The sequence below is a fragment of the Hipposideros armiger genome, unplaced genomic scaffold, assembly GCF_001890085.2.
Source record: "Hipposideros armiger isolate ML-2016 unplaced genomic scaffold, ASM189008v1 scaffold_592, whole genome shotgun sequence".
Classification (NCBI taxonomy): Eukaryota; Metazoa; Chordata; class Mammalia; order Chiroptera; family Hipposideridae; genus Hipposideros; species Hipposideros armiger.
In genome coordinates this window covers 202,681-221,820 of record NW_017731942.1, presented here as the reverse complement: position 1 = coordinate 221,820, position 19,140 = coordinate 202,681, and the positions used below count along the sequence as shown (strand labels likewise).

The following is a 19,140-nucleotide window of genomic DNA, read 5'->3' as shown; positions in this document are numbered from 1 at the left end:
CAATGATGGTGCCAACTTGGGCCAGTGAAGCAATGTCCTCCACAACTAGACTGAAGAACAAAACGACAGCAACTTGTCTATTCCCCTTCCCCCAATTCCCCAGCACTGTTCCTATCCCAATTCCCCAATAAAAATCTTTAAAAAAAACAACAAAAAACTACAGTGAGATATCACCTCACTCCTGTCAGAATGACTATCATCAATAAATGACAAACAACAAGAGCTGGCGAGGCTGTGGAGAAAAGGGAACCCTTGTGCACTGTTGGTGGGATTTAAACTGATGCAGCCACTACGGAAAACAGTGTGGAGGTTTTGCAAAAAATTAAAAATAGAATTACCTTATGACCCAGTGTATAATTCCACTCATGGGTATTTATCCAAAGAAATCCAAAACACTAATTTGAAAAAATATATGCACCCGTTTATTGCAGTGCTATTCACAATAATGGAACCAACCGAAATGCCCACTGATAGATGATTGGATAAAGAAACTGTGGTACATTTATACAATGGAGTATTACTCTGCTATAAAAATGAGATCTTATCATCTGCAAAAACATGGATGGACCTAGAGGGTATCATGCTAAGTTAAATAAGTCAGACAGAGCAACACATATATTGTATCTCGCTTATATGTGGAATCTCAAGAACAGAATAAAGGAACAAACAAAACAGAAATACTCATAGATAGAACGAACAGATGGTTGCTAGATAGGAGGGGGTTTGGCGGGTGGGTGATAAAGATGAAGGGATTAGGAAGTACAAATTGGTTGTCAAAAATAGTCATGGGGATGTGAAACACAGTATGGGGAATATATTCAATAATGTTGTAAAAAGTATGTATCTTGTCAGATGGGTACTAGACTTTATCAAGATCACTTCACAAATTATATAAATGCCTAACCACTGTGCTGTACACCTGAAACTAATATAAAATAATATTGAATGTCAACTATTATTAAAAATAAATATATGTAGTCATGGGATATAAAGTACAGCATAGGGAACATAGTCAATGATATTGTAATAGCTATGTATAGTGTCAGATGGGTAGTAGTCTTGTTGGGGTTATCACTTTGTGAGGGTGTAAATGTCTAATCATTATGTGGTTTTGTACATCTGGAACTAATTTTAAAAAAGGAAAATAAGGTTGGCATTCTATTGGATATGAGCATTCATTTGAGGCAAAAACTCTATGGTCATCGTCAATCAGGCTTACCCTCTCATCCAACAAGTTCTTATCAGCAACAATAGCTGAATTCAATATTTATTCTCATTTGAAGGAAGCAAGTGTCACTTGGAAAAAGCCACTTAGGAGATTTAATCTATACCTGAGCTTGAAAATCAGTGCTCATCAGGTTTCTCTTCTCAACTGAGGTACCTTTCTACAGGGATCCTATTATGATGTAACAAAGAAGTATTTGGATTACTATAAAAGACAAAAATAGAACTAGAGCATAAACCTGATGGACCTTATACGAATCACATTAAGTGGTGGATGTTAAATGTTTGGACACTTACGTCAAATAACTTTCATACCTAGAATTTTGTAAATGGTTAAAATTCAAAGATAAAATGAGCTGGGGAGATACAGAACAGAGTAATAGAGTAACTTAGGACAAGTAAAAAGTTGGTAGTTTTAGCCAAATGAATGAAGACATTGACTTCCACAGTGTGATCTCTGGAAAATATAATGACATTAACAAGAACCAATCTCAAAATAATTTTTCGAGAGGGTTCAAAATGAAACCAGGGAACTCCTATGGGGTACACTGTCCCTTCTGGTCTTTTTCTTTATAGCTGCAGATTCCCTAGTGAGATTCTCAACTATAAAATTTAAAGAATGGGCTTGGCTCTGATGTTATAGCATTGAGGATAACTGATGACATTGTCATGTATAGCCAGAAATCGGTTTGAAATGACTATATGGAACAAGCAACAATCTTTTTCAACAAAGTGCATTACTGTGAAACCCACACACATACATAACAAACTTCTTTCTGCATAAGTGAAATTAAATTCGACGAATCTGAGAGAAATTTGGTGCCAAGTGGCAGTGAGCAGTCATGTGAGAAAGACCCAGTAACAGTGTTCTCTCTGCTAGAAGTCTTCTGTGGGGCTTAGTACCAATTAAGGGCTGGCATGGCCCAGGTACCTAGAAAAGCGTGACCTGGTGGAACCTTTATTCTGGACAAGTGTCCTCAAAGTTTTCTGAGGGCTGTGAAGCTGCAGCTGCTTCGCACATGAAAGGAGGAAGTAGGGAGGGACCGCCCCAGGGCTGGAACACAGAGGTTAGGGAAGCTATAGTTCTGTGTCTGGTCACCAGATTCTGACGGTTCAGTATTTTGAGTGTCATCTCACAAAAAGCAGTCTTATTTCTAAGAGTAGAGTATATTAAAAATACGGCAGCCGTCTTAGATCTTTGGGAGTGGAGAATAGGATGATGACATGTTCATCATCATAGAACCAAGGCAAAGGTAACCCTGGATACTAAAACCTGTGGCTTGTGGATTAGAGAGAGCAGTGGTCTGCTTCATGGGCCACACAGTCTCCCTTTGGGAGCTGTGACAGTGATGTATGAGGCCCTAGGATACGTGCTGGCAACTGCCGGCCTGTAAGACAAATCCTGCCTGATGTTTAGGGGGAAAAAATTACAGTATTTCACGATACATAAAAATTACATGAACTTCAAATTTCTGTCCATCAAGTCTTCCTGACACAGCCACGCCCACTTGTTTCTGTACTGTCCACCGGTGAGTAGGTGCCACACAAACAGGAGGCCTACAAATCCATTTACTATCTGGTCCTATGGAAAACGTGTGCCAGTCCCTGCTCTTGAAGACTGAAGTTGGGCTGTCAGAAACTTTTCAAAGATTTTTTTATATGCAACATATCCACATATTTAAAAGGGGAACAAACAAAGCCTAGAAGAAATTTTAGGATGGTTATGAAGTATCCTGAGGCAGCACTCAGATGAAAACCCAAGGGTAATCAACTTGAGGTTTAGCATTCTTCCCATTGTTTCATCACCCAGAGATTTTTCCTGAACAATCTATGAGTGTACAAGTTCTCTTCATTCTGTATCTTTGCTTCTTTCTTGCTTTTCCTGTTCTTATCTATGTCAGCAAATTTATTTCTTTAAAAGGTATACATAAAAGAGGTAAAGTTTGATAAATGAGGAAGTCAAAAGTAGGGTTAAAATAAAGTTTACTTTGAGCTCTCGAAGATTATTATCGTCTTTTCCCCCCTTCCTAGCAATATCAAATCTATATGACAACTATTATTAAAAGTTAAATTCAGTGTTGCTTTGAAAATCAACAACAATAAAAAAAATCAATACTAGCCATCTGTATGAAGAGCTGGTCAGAGAAGCTGAAAAATTCCTTTTAAGATTCCATTTGAAGGCTGCACAACACTTACCGACTGGGATGTTTGAGGTGGTCACAGCGGTAGCATGGGATGAATGTGAGGGCATTGTCATGGTAACAATTGTACTCGTGGGAGCTTGTGTGTGTGACACAGATCCTGAAAGGGAAGAAAAAGGAAAATTTTCAACAATGGCCTCTGCACATCACAGATTCTCTGCACATCATAGATTCTTAAAAACCTGAGAAAAGCTCTTGGGGAAAGTTAAGAGAATTTTTCTAGCCTATTCTTTTTCTCTAACTGAAGCTGAGAAATAAAAAATTTACCCACCACTTAAGCGTCATTCTTCCCTGGCAAGAAGCAACTGTAGAGTTGCCGACTTACCAGCTGTGGTTGCTGAAGAAATGGTGTTGGTTGCCAAAATAGGTGCTACTGTTGCTGCAGCCACTGGTGTGCCAGTACTGAAGATAGTTTTCTGTGGGGGCGAGGGGGAACCCCATAGCACAGAATTATAAACAAGAACATTTCCCACTGAACCCAGGTTAAAAGCAATCACTGCCTTCAGTGTTGCAGGTGCTCAGCAATGTAGGCACAGTTCTGGTTTAACCCACAGAGTACACAGATGGTGTTCACCTCTGGTTTTACCTGAGCCATGGTATGGAGCTGCTGTTTTGGTGTCCCCAGCGCAGGGTGAGATGGCAGTGTGATTCTTGTCGTTACATCCCTGGCCTGGGCAGGACGCTGAATACTAATTGCTGCAGATGGTGGATGCTGGATAGACAAAGTTGGTCGACTGAAAAGCCAGAAAGGACATTATGATTTATAAGTTGTCTCCAGACACAATGCAGGCAGTCAAGGACGTTTACTATCTAGTGCTAGATCACAGAGTTGTGAAGATTTGTGAAGTCCACAGTTGAACCAACGAAGTAAATGGCCCATTGAGTTTCTCTCCCAAAACTGCCATAAGCCTCATGTCAATATGTACCATGAACTGAATAAATGAATCTTTATCATTCTCAGTACTCTCCAAAGAGTTTATCAGTGCTCTATGCCAATCCCAAGCAAGCAGTACTATAATGAACACTTTTCACTCTGTGGACAAAGCTGAAGATACACACCAAGGTTCTCACCATTCCAAGGAAAGACTACACACAACCTCGATTAACAGTAGCTTAACCTATGATCCTTGAAGAACTGACCTCCACTGCAATTGTATATGATTTCTTACCAAATGATAAAAAGTTAGTTATGATTGCCTAATAACTGAAAGGGATATCAACACAGACAGCTGGTCAGTTTAACTGGCAACAAACTACTAAACTGCAACAATAGCAAGAACACCTGACAGTGCAACAAAGTTGGCATCTCAAGTTGGGGTGGGGGTGGGGTGAGGGGGTACTATTTAATAAATGATGTTGGGAAGATTATACAGCTATTTGGAAAAAATAAACTTAGATCCATACAGTATACCAGAATAAATACAAAAATGATCAAAGGAAAATAAAAAAGTACACCAAAAAAGATAGAATTCTTTTATAATCTTAAGAGTAGGAAAGAGCTTTCTATTAAAAGCTTTCAAAATCCCCAAGCTATAAAAGATCAATAAATTTGACTCTGAATAAATAAAACTTCCTAAATAGCAAAACACACTATAAGCAAAATCAAAAGACTCATAGGTAAAAGTGTAATCTTCTGAATATATTAAGAGCTCCTACAAATCAATGAGAAAAATAACAGCCCAATAAAAAACAGGCAAGGAACATGAATAGTTTGCTAAAAAAACCATAAATGGTTCCTTAACAAAGCAAAGATGCTCACTCTCACTCATAGGAAGAGAAATGGAATTTAAAATACACTGAGATATCATCATTCACCTAGCAACAATTAAAAAAAATGACAAGGGCCGGCCGAGTGGCGCGATGGTTAAGAATTGGCTTGGGATGCCAGAGGGCTCCGGTTCGGATCCCACATATGAGGAGGGCCAGTGACATTGCCCTCTACAGCTAAGATGCTGAACAACAGCTCAACCTGGAGCTGGGCTGCTGTGAGTCGCCGGCACGGCATAGGCTGCAGTCCCTGCGGCAGTGGGTTGCCATGGGCTACCATGTGTAGCCAGCAGCCAGCGTGAGCAGCCAGCAGCCGCAGTGAGCAGCCGTCCAGAAGCCGGCGACTGATCTGCCTCGCCAGGGAAGAGCACAATGATGGTGCCAACTTGGGCCAGTGAAGCAACGTCCTCCACAACTAGACTGAAGAACAAAACGACAGCAAGTTGTCTGTTCCCCTTCCCCCAATTCCCCAGCACTGTCCCCATCCCCCCAATTCCCCAATAAAAAAATCTTTAAAAAAAAAAAATGACAACATAATCTGTTGTTAAAACTGTAAGGAAAAAGGCACTTTTAAACACCCGGAAGGGAGTATAAATTGGTATAAACCCCAAGGAATGCAATTAGACAGGAGGTATCAAAATTATAATCACACATACCCGCTGATCACTTTTGGGAATTCATCCTACAGATATTCTTGCACACATGACTAATGACCTACATATAAAGTTATTCGTTGCAAAATTATTTGTGATAGTGAAGTACTAGAAACAACCTCAAATTCATTTACACAATGAATCACCATATTGCTACTAAAAGAAAGATGAAACTCCAGGTACTGAAATGAAAAGTTTTCAATATATGTTGTTATATGAAAAAAAAAAAAAAAGGAAAGAGGAATATATGAATTAAACAATCTTTTGGGTAAACAATCTTTTGGGTCAAAAGGATAAAAGTAAGAATTGCATTTGAATTTGACTGTATTTAAGAAACACTGGAAGGATTCCCCAAAAAACTATTAACAGGTTACCTTAGAAAGGCAAAGGGAAAGGAGCATAGGAATCTCGTAGGTGGGGGACAAAGGAGAGAGTGATACTCCTTATTGTATACCTTTTTATGCTTTTGTATTTTAGAACTATGTGAATATAAAGTAGGAAGAAGAAAACTTGATAAGTTGAGCTGGAAGGGTGAAAATGTGATTGAGACGTCATGTGTCTAAACTAAGCAGTGATTTCACCATAAGGATCCTTTCTCAAAATGCTTTAAAATCAGATCTGGTGGAATATCTGTGAATAAAGTTTATAAACTGAATAAAGGATGGTTTTCTCCCTGCAGAAAGAGAACTAAATGGCATATCATTCAAGTTCAAAGGAAAGCTGAAAGCCATTGCCACCGATGCAACTACTGGAACGTGAAAAGAAAGCCTACTATTGGAGGTTGGATTTTTAATAATTGACGATGCAGGTCATCAAGTACAGTGCCATGAAAGCCACATACTCCCAGCATTTACAATGAAGAACATTCAGAGCGATACATGTATACATAATTAAAACAATGACAAATTTTAGAGTAAATAAGCCTAATTATGGAAACAATTTTAAAGATCCTTGTAACAAAGAATGCCAATAGAATCACCTGGAAAGGGTCTCTTTAATTGAAACTTAAACATGTTCATAATTTAAGAGGTCCAGTTCATATAAAAATAAATCCCCAAAAGAATATTTATATTAAGTATTTAGATATCTTAACATATCTAAAAGTGTTTCTGAAAGCATAGACTATAGTCTATATATAGGCTATATATATAATCTTTGATTTTCATTTACTCTAATGAAAAATAACAAGTGTTAATATTTACATAATGCACATTACACACCAGGTTGTTTTAAGTGCTTTACATATATAATTACTCCTCATAATGATTTCTGATGTAGGTAATATTAATGCGATTTTCTAGGTGAGGAAATTGAGGCATTTACTCTTTGACCTAGCACTCCCACTCCCACAAATACACCTTGAAGGTATACCATCACAAACAAGCAATAGTATATGCCAAAACGTTCGTCAGTTCACCCATGAGCTAGGGTACAACGCAGCCAAAAAGAATGAGTAAGATTCTCTATGTGCTCATTTGGAATCAGCTACGGAATGTACTGTTAAAAGAAAAATGCAAGGTACGAAACAGTGTATGTAAACATAACATGCTATATATTCTGTAACAAAGGAATGGAAAAAGAAAATGTACGTGTTTATCTGTGTGTATACTTATTCTCATGGAAAGAAACTCTGAGAGGGCAAATCAGAAAATGATAAAATGGAGCCTCCCAAGAGCAGATGGTGACTTGGGAGAGGACAGGGTACTCCTCTGAGTTCATCTTTACATTAGCTTTGACTTTTGAACCAAATCAGTATTTTCCATGTTTAAAATAGTTAAAATCGAACACAAATCCTAAAATTAAAAACAAATTTAAACAAATAATCCTAACTATATGTTAAATTATAATAAACACATACTGGAAAGATAACCAAAAAATTAACAGGTTATCTTGGAAAACAAAGGGATAGGAACAAAGGAAATTAGTACCTGCGGGACAGAGATAACAGGGACACTCCTCACTGTATACTTTTTATACATTTGTATTTTATTTTATTTTTTATTTATTTTATTTATTTTTAGCTGAGTCATCCTGCCACCTGTTGGCAGCTCAGTGGCTGCTCAGCTCGGGCCGGTACTCGAACCGCTGTTGCTCAGAGCTCAAACTCTTGAGCGAGCTCTTAACCAACTGAGCTACTCGGCCGGCCACATTTGTATTTTAGAAATGTCAATACAAATTAGGAAAAAGAAAATGTTACTACATATCCCACAGAGAAAAGAATCACTTCAGGTGACTTTTGAACACATTCCCACTCTACTTAGCGGAACCTAGTCTGAGGACAAAAAGAATGTGAAGAAATCTTAAACTTTACTCAGTAGTGTTATTGTTAGTAGTAATCTACAGAAAATAAGGGGTTAATTTATGACAAGTGGACTTGGGACTCCGAACTGTTACTCTGAAACTATTTTTTTAATGTATTATAGATGAAAAAAAACCAGGTGGTTATATTAATGTCTTCAGGCAACAAGGCTTTCGATGTAAGAGAAAAGACACACAAAGATAAAAATCTAAGCAAGAAAAAAACCTGTACTGTTAAATTTCATTTAGAAATAGCGGTATGAAGACATGACTGTCTTTACTACATTGACCACTTCTTTCCACAGAAACAATCCAAAAGCAATGATATCCGAGAAACAATGTGTACCCCTAGCACCCAGATCTTGGGTTCTGAATACTATTCTCCACTCACATGAACCAAGAATCCTTGGTGATATGGCTGATTTCAAGGCTAGGGAAGCAGGGAAAGTAAAAAAGAGCCTGAGTTATCATGTTTTAGAAAGAAAGTATTCAAAGACTTAACAGGTGTTATCAAAAGGACACCCGAGCCAGATCAAAGGGGTTCTCAGTAGCCAAATTTGGGGCAACTGGGAGAAAAAGAAAGGTATTTTGATTAAAACACTTTGAATAAATCAAACACCCTTGAGTCCATAGTGACAATTCCACTCCCCAACCCAAGGGTCAAAAAGATCAAGTTCAGCCAGCTAGAAAGTGCTCCCAAGAATGCTATCCTAATCACTATACTACTTCTCTTAATGATCAGTTTTTTATTTTTAATGGCCTCAAAGGGCTAGAGACCCTATTTAGAAATAGGACAGATACAGAAACCAAGGGGTTAATTTACAACAAGTGGACACTGGCCACCTCCAGTGTTTAGCTGGGTCCTTGTTTGAACTTTTCTGGAGTGAGGACAAGAATTATTGTAGGTAGAGACTGACAGTTTGATATTTTCTCCTTTTCCTTTCAGAGAGCAGTAACAAGGAAAACCAAAAATAGGAATGCAGTCTCCATCTTTGGTAAAACTAGTAGACACCCGAAACCTCAACCCACAGAACAGGTAGCAGAACTGTCAGAGATAGTAACAACCAAGGGACACATGAACCAATGGAGAAAATATTTCTGCAGCTGTAATTTAAGGGGTAAAAAGCCAGCAAAGTATAATTCCCCAAAGTGAGGAGACCAACATCTTGTTACAGCAGTGGGAGCTGGCAGTGAAGTCCACCAGACAGGTTCTAAGATCCAAGTGGCAAAGCAGGACTAGTAATCACATAGACGTAGATAAGCCCCAGGTGGGAAACAGTGTGTGGGGGATCTAGGGAAGAGAGAAACTGCCATTCTGAGTAATCTATCTATACCAGCAGGAAAAAAATAATGGCCCAAAACCCCTCAAGCACAGGACTGTGAGTCAGGAAAATTTCTCCTAACGCAATACACAGCCCAGCCTACAAGAACCAATTATAAACAGCTGATCCAGAATAAATTCAATTCATTCAAAAGTGAGCACTCAGAAAGGAACTAGCACAGAACCTATTTAAAGTTGCTACAAGGAAAAAGGTAGACAGAAACAGGGAAGTTCGGTAGAAATGCTTTCATTAAGCAGATGAAAATTGTGCCACGAAATAAAAACTTAATAAAATAACTGCTTCCAGGAAAAGAAAACACAAAGATGCAAGAGTTCACTTGAAGTGATGAGAAAACAATGATGGAGACAAACTAAATGCACAAAGAGAGCTCAAGAGAGAAACAGAAGAAATGCATTCTGCTGTTTCAGGAATGAAAGCAAAATTAAATGCAGAATAAGAGAGATCATGCTAAAAACGCAGTAAGGAACACAGATCTGGAGAAAGTAAGCAGAATCTGAAGGGGACAAAAAGAGTTAAAAAGGGTTAGAGACGGAAGTCATGCAAAAATATCCAACGAACACATAATTGGGTGTGTCGTCCCCGCCCCCCCCCCCCCTAAAATGGAATAGGATGAACTTATAAAGATACAATTCAGGAAAACTTTTTATAAATACGGTTTTATGCTGCATGTTAAAAAGGCACACCACGTTATGGGACAAAATGTTACATAATGGTCACTACAACACACATCCTAGTAAAGCTGCTGAAATTCAATGATCAAGAATCTTAGGCAATTAAGAGAAAATATCAAGGTCCTTTTTTAAGGGTTTTTTTTAAAAAAAAAAAATCAGGCTAATCTCAGACTTTTCTGTACAGTATTATCCAGAGGAAAATACCTATAAAGTAATAATGGAAAGAATACAGAAATCAAAAAAATTCTGTATCAGCCAAACTACTGCTAAGTGTAAAGACATCTGGGAAATGATTTTAAGCATGTAAACAAAATATAGATTCTATAAGCCCTTCTTGAAGAAAGTAACAGAGAATAAATTTCATTCCATCAAGTAATGAACACCAACAAAAAAAAATCAAAGAACTGCAGACAGGATTGAATCTATTTAACAGAGAGTAAGACTTACCATTTAAATTGTTTTTTGAACTTTCTTTTTCTATGCCTTGAATCAATTTAATTGTTACTGTTTTACCTGGTCATGGGTAGTTTGGTAGAATTCAGTGAAATAGTCTAGGCCTGGTGCTTTTCTGGGAGATAGTACTGTGAAATTTTTTTCTATTTCTTCTATGGAAATTGGTCTGTTGAAACTTTCTATCTCCAGAATTCAAAGGGAATTAGATATTAGAAATTTATCATAGTTACATAAATAGAAAAATCATCTGATGTGTTTTTGTCTGTTTAATTCACTAATGTACTTCCAGTGCCTAGAGCACTGACCGAAACATAAGAGGTACACAGTAACTACATGTTGTATGAGTGAATGTTGAAAATATATCAGACAAAATTCAATGTCCATTTTTCATTAAAAACACAATATCATGGAAAAGACAGATACTTCGATAAGATGGCTTTAAAAAACCCAACTTAATCCTAGTTTTCAGTGTATACACATTTGTGACTTTTGAATTTCATACCATCTGAATATATTAACTTTTTAAAGGCAATATGAAGTTAAAATGACAATATAGTCTATTTTATGTTGTTGGGAAGTTGTGTCTCACTATACCTCAGGCAATATATTCTATTACCAAAAAGTAAAGTGTCCTCATTTTATTGAAAAGGGAACTAATGATCAGGGAAGCTGAGAAACTGGCCTAAGGTCACACAGCTAACAAATGATAGAGCCAACGGTTAAAGATAAGTTCTGGGCACTACTCTGTGTTTCAGTGTTATTTTCTTCAGATTTTGGTGCTAGGCCCTCTTTTCACTCTAAACATCCCCCCAGGCAGACTCAGACACCTCACCGCTTTTAACTGCAGGCTGTGCAGGCTGTGTGTTGGTGACTTCTGAACCCGCATCTCTGGCACAGACAGTCCTTCAACCACCTGTTGACCATAGCCACTTGATGTTCCACAGAGAAACTCAGTATTCCCAAACACAACTATCTTCCTAAAACCTGCTTTCTTTCTGTTGTTTACTTTCCATGTACTTGGCCAATCAAGGAAGAAACAGAAGTGTCTCAGACTCCTCCTCCTTCCCTGCCTCCCGCTGGTAATCACGTTTTCCGGAAGGTCTCTAGTTTCTGACAGCTCTATCCCCCATACCCACTACCCCTTCTCTTGTTTAGTGAATCACTTCTTGTTTCTCTTGCCAAAGGTTTTCTCTGGCATCCTCATCACCAATGGCAGGAATCAAGCAAGGCCACTGGAACTGTGTGCTCCTGACAAAGCTCATATCCCACGGCCTTCTGCAACCACACTTTCATAGCCTCATCACCCCAAATGGCTTGGGGACCATGAGGACAAATCCCATCATGTCTTCATCCCTGATTCTGTCACTCATAAAATCTCTGAGATAGTCCTTCATCAACCAGACTTTATCCCTGCCTGGCTCCATAAGTCTCTTAATTACACCACCTTTCTTTTCCAACACCCAACCCTTCCTGTACTCTCTGGACTTACAATCCATCTTTAGCAAAATTGACCGAATCCTCAAACTCTTCTTTGAATCAGCCTTACCCTCCTGCCCTAATGAATCCTAGTTCTCCCGAGAACACTGCCTCCCCCACAGCATTCTCAACAGGGAATATTTTCTGTCTCATAAACCTCTCCCCATTTATATTGTCTTTCTACATTAGCTCCTCCAGAACACTTCCCTGGACTCCACACTCATACAGTAACATATCTCAACACCTCCAATTGGGTACTCAGAAGTCAGCACAACCTTAAAAAAACCCCCAAGCCAAAATCTCCATGGAATTCCTCCCTAAAAACTATTCCTCCAACTGTTCTCCATCTCGAGTTAATGCAACTCCACCCCCTAGCTGCACAGGCCAACTCATCTCGTTCTCCCACAGCTCTCTATGTATTGGGTTGTCAGGAAAGTTATGATGCATTTTTGCATTGAAAAACACAGAAAAATATGTCATGACTTTCCGGACGACCCAATAATTCCTCCGAAATTCTCTTGACTATCTTCAAAATTCTATTCAGAATCTAACCATGTCTTTCCACCTCCAACAATCACCTCTCCTGGATTTCTGTAATGCCCTTCTAAACAGTTTCTGTTTCCAACTTTCATTCTCTACAGCCTACTCAACCTAGTAACCAGGCTGATCCAACTAAAACTTCAACTCATGGCGCTGTCCTGCTCAAACTCTGCCAAGGCTCCTCACTGCACCCCTGCAAGTCCAAATCCTTAGTGTGGTCCGTAAGGCCTACATGATCTGGGGACCCTGTTACCTCCCAAAATCATCTCTTGCTGCTCTCTGACCATTAGCCTTTTGCTGCTCCTTGTATGTGGTAAACACACCCATCTCAGGGCCTCTGCACGGACTGTGTCCACTGCTGAGAATGCTCCTAACCCAGATAGCCACATGGCTCACTTCATCATGTCCTTTAATTTTCTGCTCAAATGTATTCTTATCAACAAAGCCTTCCTGATCAGTTTATAGGAAAAAGTAAGCCCCTGTACTGCCTACCCTGTCACTCCAAATCCCATTCACTCTACCTAATTTTCCCCCAAAGCACTTTTCATCATCTAAAAAACTCTTTTTTTAAATTTTTTATTATATGTCTCTAGACGCCAAAATAATAGAAATGCCGAGGACAGGAATGTGTTCACTGCTATCCTCAGGATCTAGATCACCACTCAGTTCATTAAAAAAAAGACTCAATTAGTATTGAGTTAACTGAAGGAATGAAGAAAGGAAAGAAAAAGGGGAGAGAAGATGGCAGGATGGCAGATGGCTTGGGTTCAAACCCCCAGATGTACCTCAGTGCTGAGTCAGTAGCATGTGCTGCTGTTGTAGTAATGACTGGAGACTGAGCTCTGGTAGCTGAGACAGTCGCAACCACGGCAGGAGGGATGGTATTAGAGGTGGTCACAGGAGGACGAGACTACCGAGAGAAGAGAAAAACATTTCATTTCAAACAAAAAGCAAAATAAAATATAGTAAGCCAAACACTGGAAGTATAATTGGAAACATGGGCCTTCAAATAAGTATGTTACTGTCCAAATGATAGTAAATTCTCACCATTCTGATTAAGGAATTCTTTTCAAAGGTTGTTATAAAAACAAGAGTCAAAATTATTTAAAAAAAAAATCTGATTTTGATTGGATAACACAAGTTCCTCCTTTCTATATATGACTGGATCAAAACTTGTGTCATACTATTAGTACAAACTAGGATCTAACCCCCCCAGATTGCTGTGGTCCTGGTTGACATTTACATAACCACACAACTGAATGCTGTCCACAGAGGAATACTCAGCCACTGGGCAGAGCTGTGGCTCTCAGACCATTCATTCAGCATGGTAACTGAAGGCAGACACACGCTCCTATGCTCTTTGTTGGCACAAGACTCAGGGTGCCTACATGCTTTCTGGATGTCTTCACGTGGATATACTTCCCTTACCACCAACTCCATCAGTATGTAAAATCTTCACCTGACAAACTAGTTCCACACTGAGCTTCATCTGCTTGTCTACTGTCAATTATTCCATCCATCTGCGCTTTTGAGTAGTTCCTCTTTCCTGACCTTACTACATGCAGTTAACTCTGCAAACTCTGTCCATTCCTGACCTGTCACCTCCCTTACCTGCTGCACCTATCGTTACAACCTGCTGTCTCACTCCATGGCTGCTATACCATTTTCCTCTCTAGAGCACCTCGTCTTGGTTCTCCTTTCTGCAGTCCTTCCTAGTACCATACATACTGCTGGGGGCCTTTCAGTACCTGAATCTGTCTTGTCAGCAGCAAGGTCTTTCATTTTGAAGGCTCTGGGTGGATATGTACTACCCAGTGTCCTCATCAGCACTGTTCTTACTGTCTTAAACCCAGCTGTTTCACACACATTACCAGTTTGGCCCCCAAATGTGTGTTTGAATTTCCACCTCCTGTATGTAATTTAGTTAGATTAATCTTTCATAGGTATTTCATTGATCATAGTGGTTATTGTGTTCAAAAAATGTAGTGGCTCTCTGCAGTGTACAGAATCAACCTACACTCTGTATCTAGAGTTTCGAATTTAGAGACACATCACCACCTAGTAATGCATTCTACTTCGGTAGTACTGGCCACAAATTTCCTTTGAAAAGCATGGACCATCTTCCTCCAAAAGCATATATGTGTGTGTAAAACATTTAGGGGATTCATAAACCCCTGTACACATTAAAGCTCCTCAGTTCCAGCTAGCCTTTACTAAGCATTGTGTTTAACCATCACTGTCTTCCTTGCCATGGTTCATAGTATTGCCCCCGACTTCCTCTTCACTTCTCTGAATCTCCATTACCACACCCATCCTCACAAAAAGCCTTCCCTTACTACCTCTTCTAAATTCCTACAGCAGATCACAGGACTGTGTACAATTCAACCTTCCCCATATCTTGGCAGCTAGACTGAAAGTCACTTCCAGCCCAAGGTCTGTCACGTGTCCAGCAGAACGAATGACTGAAAGTGGGCCCTGGGTTCTTGCCAGCTGACACCCACACCCTGGACATGCCTGGATCGGCTGGTGAATGATGTGCTGTACCGCTGGCTGAGCTGTGGCAGCATTTGGCAACTGGGAAGTCGGCCTCAGGACGGTGGTCACTTTAGAACTAGACATCACAGCAGCAGCAGCTGCACCTGAAAAACAATTCTTTGCATCAGTATGGCTCACAATTTAAATAGGTCCAATTATAATCCCTAGGAAAATCATCAGAATTCCTAAAACTCCCTGTCAGTGTTCAGCTGAAGCGCTTTATGAATACCTTCTATTTCATCACACAAAAAATTAAGATAACATGCACTCAAGGGCCAAGATTTAATAAAACTGATAATCTGTACTGCTTTTTCAAGGACATTCTTACATGAAACCAGCTGCACCATGTGCAGCTGTGGGTACACAACAAACACCACAGCGTGGGGCCGCCAGCCTGGGTCTGGCCAGGACCAGCACTTTCACCCCAGACAGCGAGAGTTCACTGGAACCACCAATGCCTCAGCACCACCAGTGCAAATGGCAACACTGAAAACAAAAGGTAAACCACGTCTTAGTGTCGTCATGAAAATAGTTTTTAACCTTACACAGACCCCTTTCGGTCAATGAACCTCACTCTGAGACTCTCTGAGTTCTGTTAAAACCGAGTAAACCTGCTTTTGTATTTGTTAATCTGGTTTTGCAAGCAATGATTTTATACTCTCCAACAGAAGGTAACAATTTCTGATCAAGTAGTTGAGAAAGCTTATTAAATACCTCACAACCTATTAGAACTGAATTGTGAGAATAAATTCATTTTATTGCTGTGTGAGTAAAAAATTTTGAGTAACCATTATTGCTAAACTTAAAAAACATTCAGTATTAATATTTTAATACTTATAACACTTTAAATAAATAAGTATTAATGACTTATTTATTAAAAATGAAGACCATGTTCAGGCTACCATGGCCTTGAGGAGTTCTTCATCTAAAAGGGGAGATTTTTAGGCCACACTAGAAATTTGAATTGCTTTAACTTTACACACACGTACATACACTTGCTGTAATGTATCTACAACAAGCACATAGTAGACCACACTAAAAATGTATATTGTGCTTACTTCTGCTGTGCTGCAGCTTTAATAAGCTGGATATGGTTTGTGTTACCGTAACCTCTATCAAATGTGTATTGCATTTTAAGAGTTTGAACAGAACAGGCAGTCTACCTCGAGGTAAATGAGAAGCGCCGATGTGCAGAGGAGGCCCGGGAGCACTGCTGCGGATAATAGACATCTGTACATTTGTGGTCATGATGTGATGCAGGTTACTGGGGTGGCCCTGCAACACATAGGGGACAACGTCATCTTCACGGGCTTGGGCTTGGCCTATGCTTAGCCACGGCTTCTAAGAAATCTGCTGCCTCCAAATGTGGGTGAGGTTGCCCCTTTCAGATAGTGAGTAACCCAAGGAAAGACCTTTAGCTTTCTTTACACAGCATCCTGCATGACAACCGTGCCAGCAGGCATGTGGTAAGGGACTGTGAGGACACCAACCCCCTTGCACCTAGCTAGTTGCTAGGTCCCTGTAATAGATGACAGAATTGACTGTCCACTTTTGGACTCTCATCTTTAGTATCAGTCTTTCACGCTTGTTTCTTGTCTTGGCCAAAAGTTATTTTTTCCTGTTCTCACTATTTCCTTCACATGCCACTGTAGTCATCCACTCTTTATCTCTATTATTAAGTAAATGTCAGTTAGCATCCAGCAGGTACACTTCTATCAGTTCCTCAGCTCACCCCTGAAACGTCCTTTCCTCACAGTCTCCCAAAGCCAGTGCTTCTCAGGTATGTGTGTTGGAGGTGGGGTGGGGTTCCCAGTACTTCTGAGAGTACTTAGCAGTATGACAAAAGGAAAACAACACAGTACATCTTTTTGTAATCCCAATGTTTTCTTGAAAACTTGAAGGGAAAAAGTTTTGAGATTCAGTATTTTTTCACTGGTAAAATATTTAAATAAATCAAATACATAATTATATAGGACTATAATTTCAAAAAAATTTTTTAAGTTAAAACACAAAACTTCAAAATAAATGTTCATGATTGGTGGGTGCCTGAGGGAACCCACCACTCACCCAAGAGATATACCTTTGCCCTCAGAGAATAAAACGACCTTGAGGCTGTTCTCAACCCCCCCAGTTTGGTACCTACAACTTAGCACGGCTGGATTCAGCTCCTCAAGGACATGCGCTGTCTTCTCCAGATCTGCAGCATCTCACACTGAGGGTGGAGCCGCACACACAGCAGACACTCAGTGCCCACTGGCTAAATGACAAAGACCACTGTGCACACTGGTTTACTTCCGGTAGCTATCCTTATCCCCTTGTAGACATCAGTGACCATTTTTTATTTAGTGCAGTGCCTAATGTACTGCTGGCATTCAATAAATAATGATCAACAGTTTGGCATCTCAGTTTGAAAATCAGCAAATTAAGAGGAAAAAAACCTGTTGTCCACTGATTGTTGCCACAGGAATGGCTGAAGCTTGAGGGATGCTACTCTCCATGGTAACGGTAACCTGCCCTGGAACCTTCGGGGGAAGTGACAAGGTAGAAGGTGGAGCAGGAGCAATGGGACGGCTAGGCATGGTGGGTTTCGGGGGCGGCTGCAAACAGAAAACCACACGAAATATATAAACACCTTTTTACTAGTGATGCATTTCATTTTATAGTTAAAAGCACACAAATCAACCTTGAAGAGTGCCAGGAGCCTTACATTTTATCTCTCAGCATCATAGCTTTTCCACTGATGTATTAGCATTTCCATTTTACAGATGAGAAAATGTGCAAAGCAAGGCTAAGGAGAAAATGTGCAAAGCAAGGCTAAATCACTTGCTCAAAGCTACACAGACAGTAAAATCTAGACCTGGGAATAAAGCCCATATCTGTATAGCTCCTAGCCCACAGTCTTTCTTTTATACAACACTGTCCCCTACTTCCCCATGTTTGGGTGGAAGTAAACAAAACACCCAGTACCTGAAACATAACCACAAGGTAATACACAAGGCGATATTCTCAGATACCCCCAAATTAGCAAGCTACTGAAACAAACCTGTGGAGAAGAGTGCCATTCCAAGATACAATGAGTTAGTATGCCCATAACTTGAATAAAATCAATGTCAAACGGATACCAGAAAAGATCCTGTGATGCCAACTGCCCAGCAGCACAAGACGAAGCACTGCAGAACAGCAGGACTCTGAATTATAGGGAAGAGCTGATCTGGCAGGTCAAAAACCCAAACCAACCAACCAAGCCTAGGATACAGCCTAAGACTTCATGAAAATTGTCAGGAATATTTTAGACAGTCTTTAGCTGTCATTCAATGTGAAATTTTAAACCTCTCCATTACCTTCATAAGTCCCTCTGAAAATGAGAGTGGCACTGCTGGCGTCAGATGTGCTGGTGGGGTTGTCACTGTGACAGGTGTGCCCGATGCCACAGCATGGTGTGTAGACAACATCTGCACCTGTGGGTAGGGCCTTACCACGACAGGCTCTTGCTTCTCTTCACGGGGCTGCAGGGAGCTGCTGGAGCCCAGGAGCTCCCGGGCAGTGACTTCAGCATCTCGACTAGATTCATCGACTATGAAAGACATTAAGGGGGAATACAGCATGTCATATCATTCCAATATTAATTAATGCAGCAGCACATACAAGAGTGGCACTTGCAGTTAAGTTTCAGGGTCGATAAACTGACCATTTCCTTGTGAGACTGTCTTAAAAAGGAGAATTTGGGCATTAGATTCCCGATGGACATCAAACTCAAAAGAGTCCCATCTGTGGAACACAGGACTTGCTTGAAATACTGTAGCTTTCCCACTCCTATGAACAAAGGACCTGACAACTATCTAAAATGAGCTCAAATGGTTCAAAGTGCAGTACAAGATATGACAATTTCGTTTGAAATATTTAAAAAGTGATACAAACCTAACATTAAAAGATAACCTAAGTACAGTTCTTAAGTCCAAGAACATAAAATTTTTTTTGG

The 19,140-nt window shown here is 39.8% G+C and overlaps 1 protein-coding gene across 7 annotated transcripts in view; it reads right to left on the bottom strand.

Moving 5' to 3' along the window:
• SAP130 (Sin3A associated protein 130) overlaps positions 1 to 19,140 on the bottom strand; it is a 93,819-nt gene that overhangs the window by 64,523 nt on the left and 10,156 nt on the right. For all 7 annotated transcript variants that reach the window (XM_019624555.1, XM_019624557.1, XM_019624559.1 and 4 more), the window contains 8 exons: positions 18,503 to 18,735; positions 17,600 to 17,758; positions 16,325 to 16,436; positions 15,141 to 15,265; positions 13,412 to 13,536; positions 4,012 to 4,159; positions 3,751 to 3,841; positions 3,421 to 3,525 (listed from right to left, as the gene is read on the bottom strand). In XM_019624555.1, coding sequence (XP_019480100.1) covers positions 3,421 to 3,525; positions 3,751 to 3,841; positions 4,012 to 4,159; positions 13,412 to 13,536; positions 15,141 to 15,265; positions 16,325 to 16,436; positions 17,600 to 17,758; positions 18,503 to 18,735 — 1,098 coding nt within the window. The remainder of the gene's footprint in view (positions 1 to 3,420; positions 3,526 to 3,750; positions 3,842 to 4,011; positions 4,160 to 13,411; positions 13,537 to 15,140; positions 15,266 to 16,324; positions 16,437 to 17,599; positions 17,759 to 18,502; positions 18,736 to 19,140) is intronic.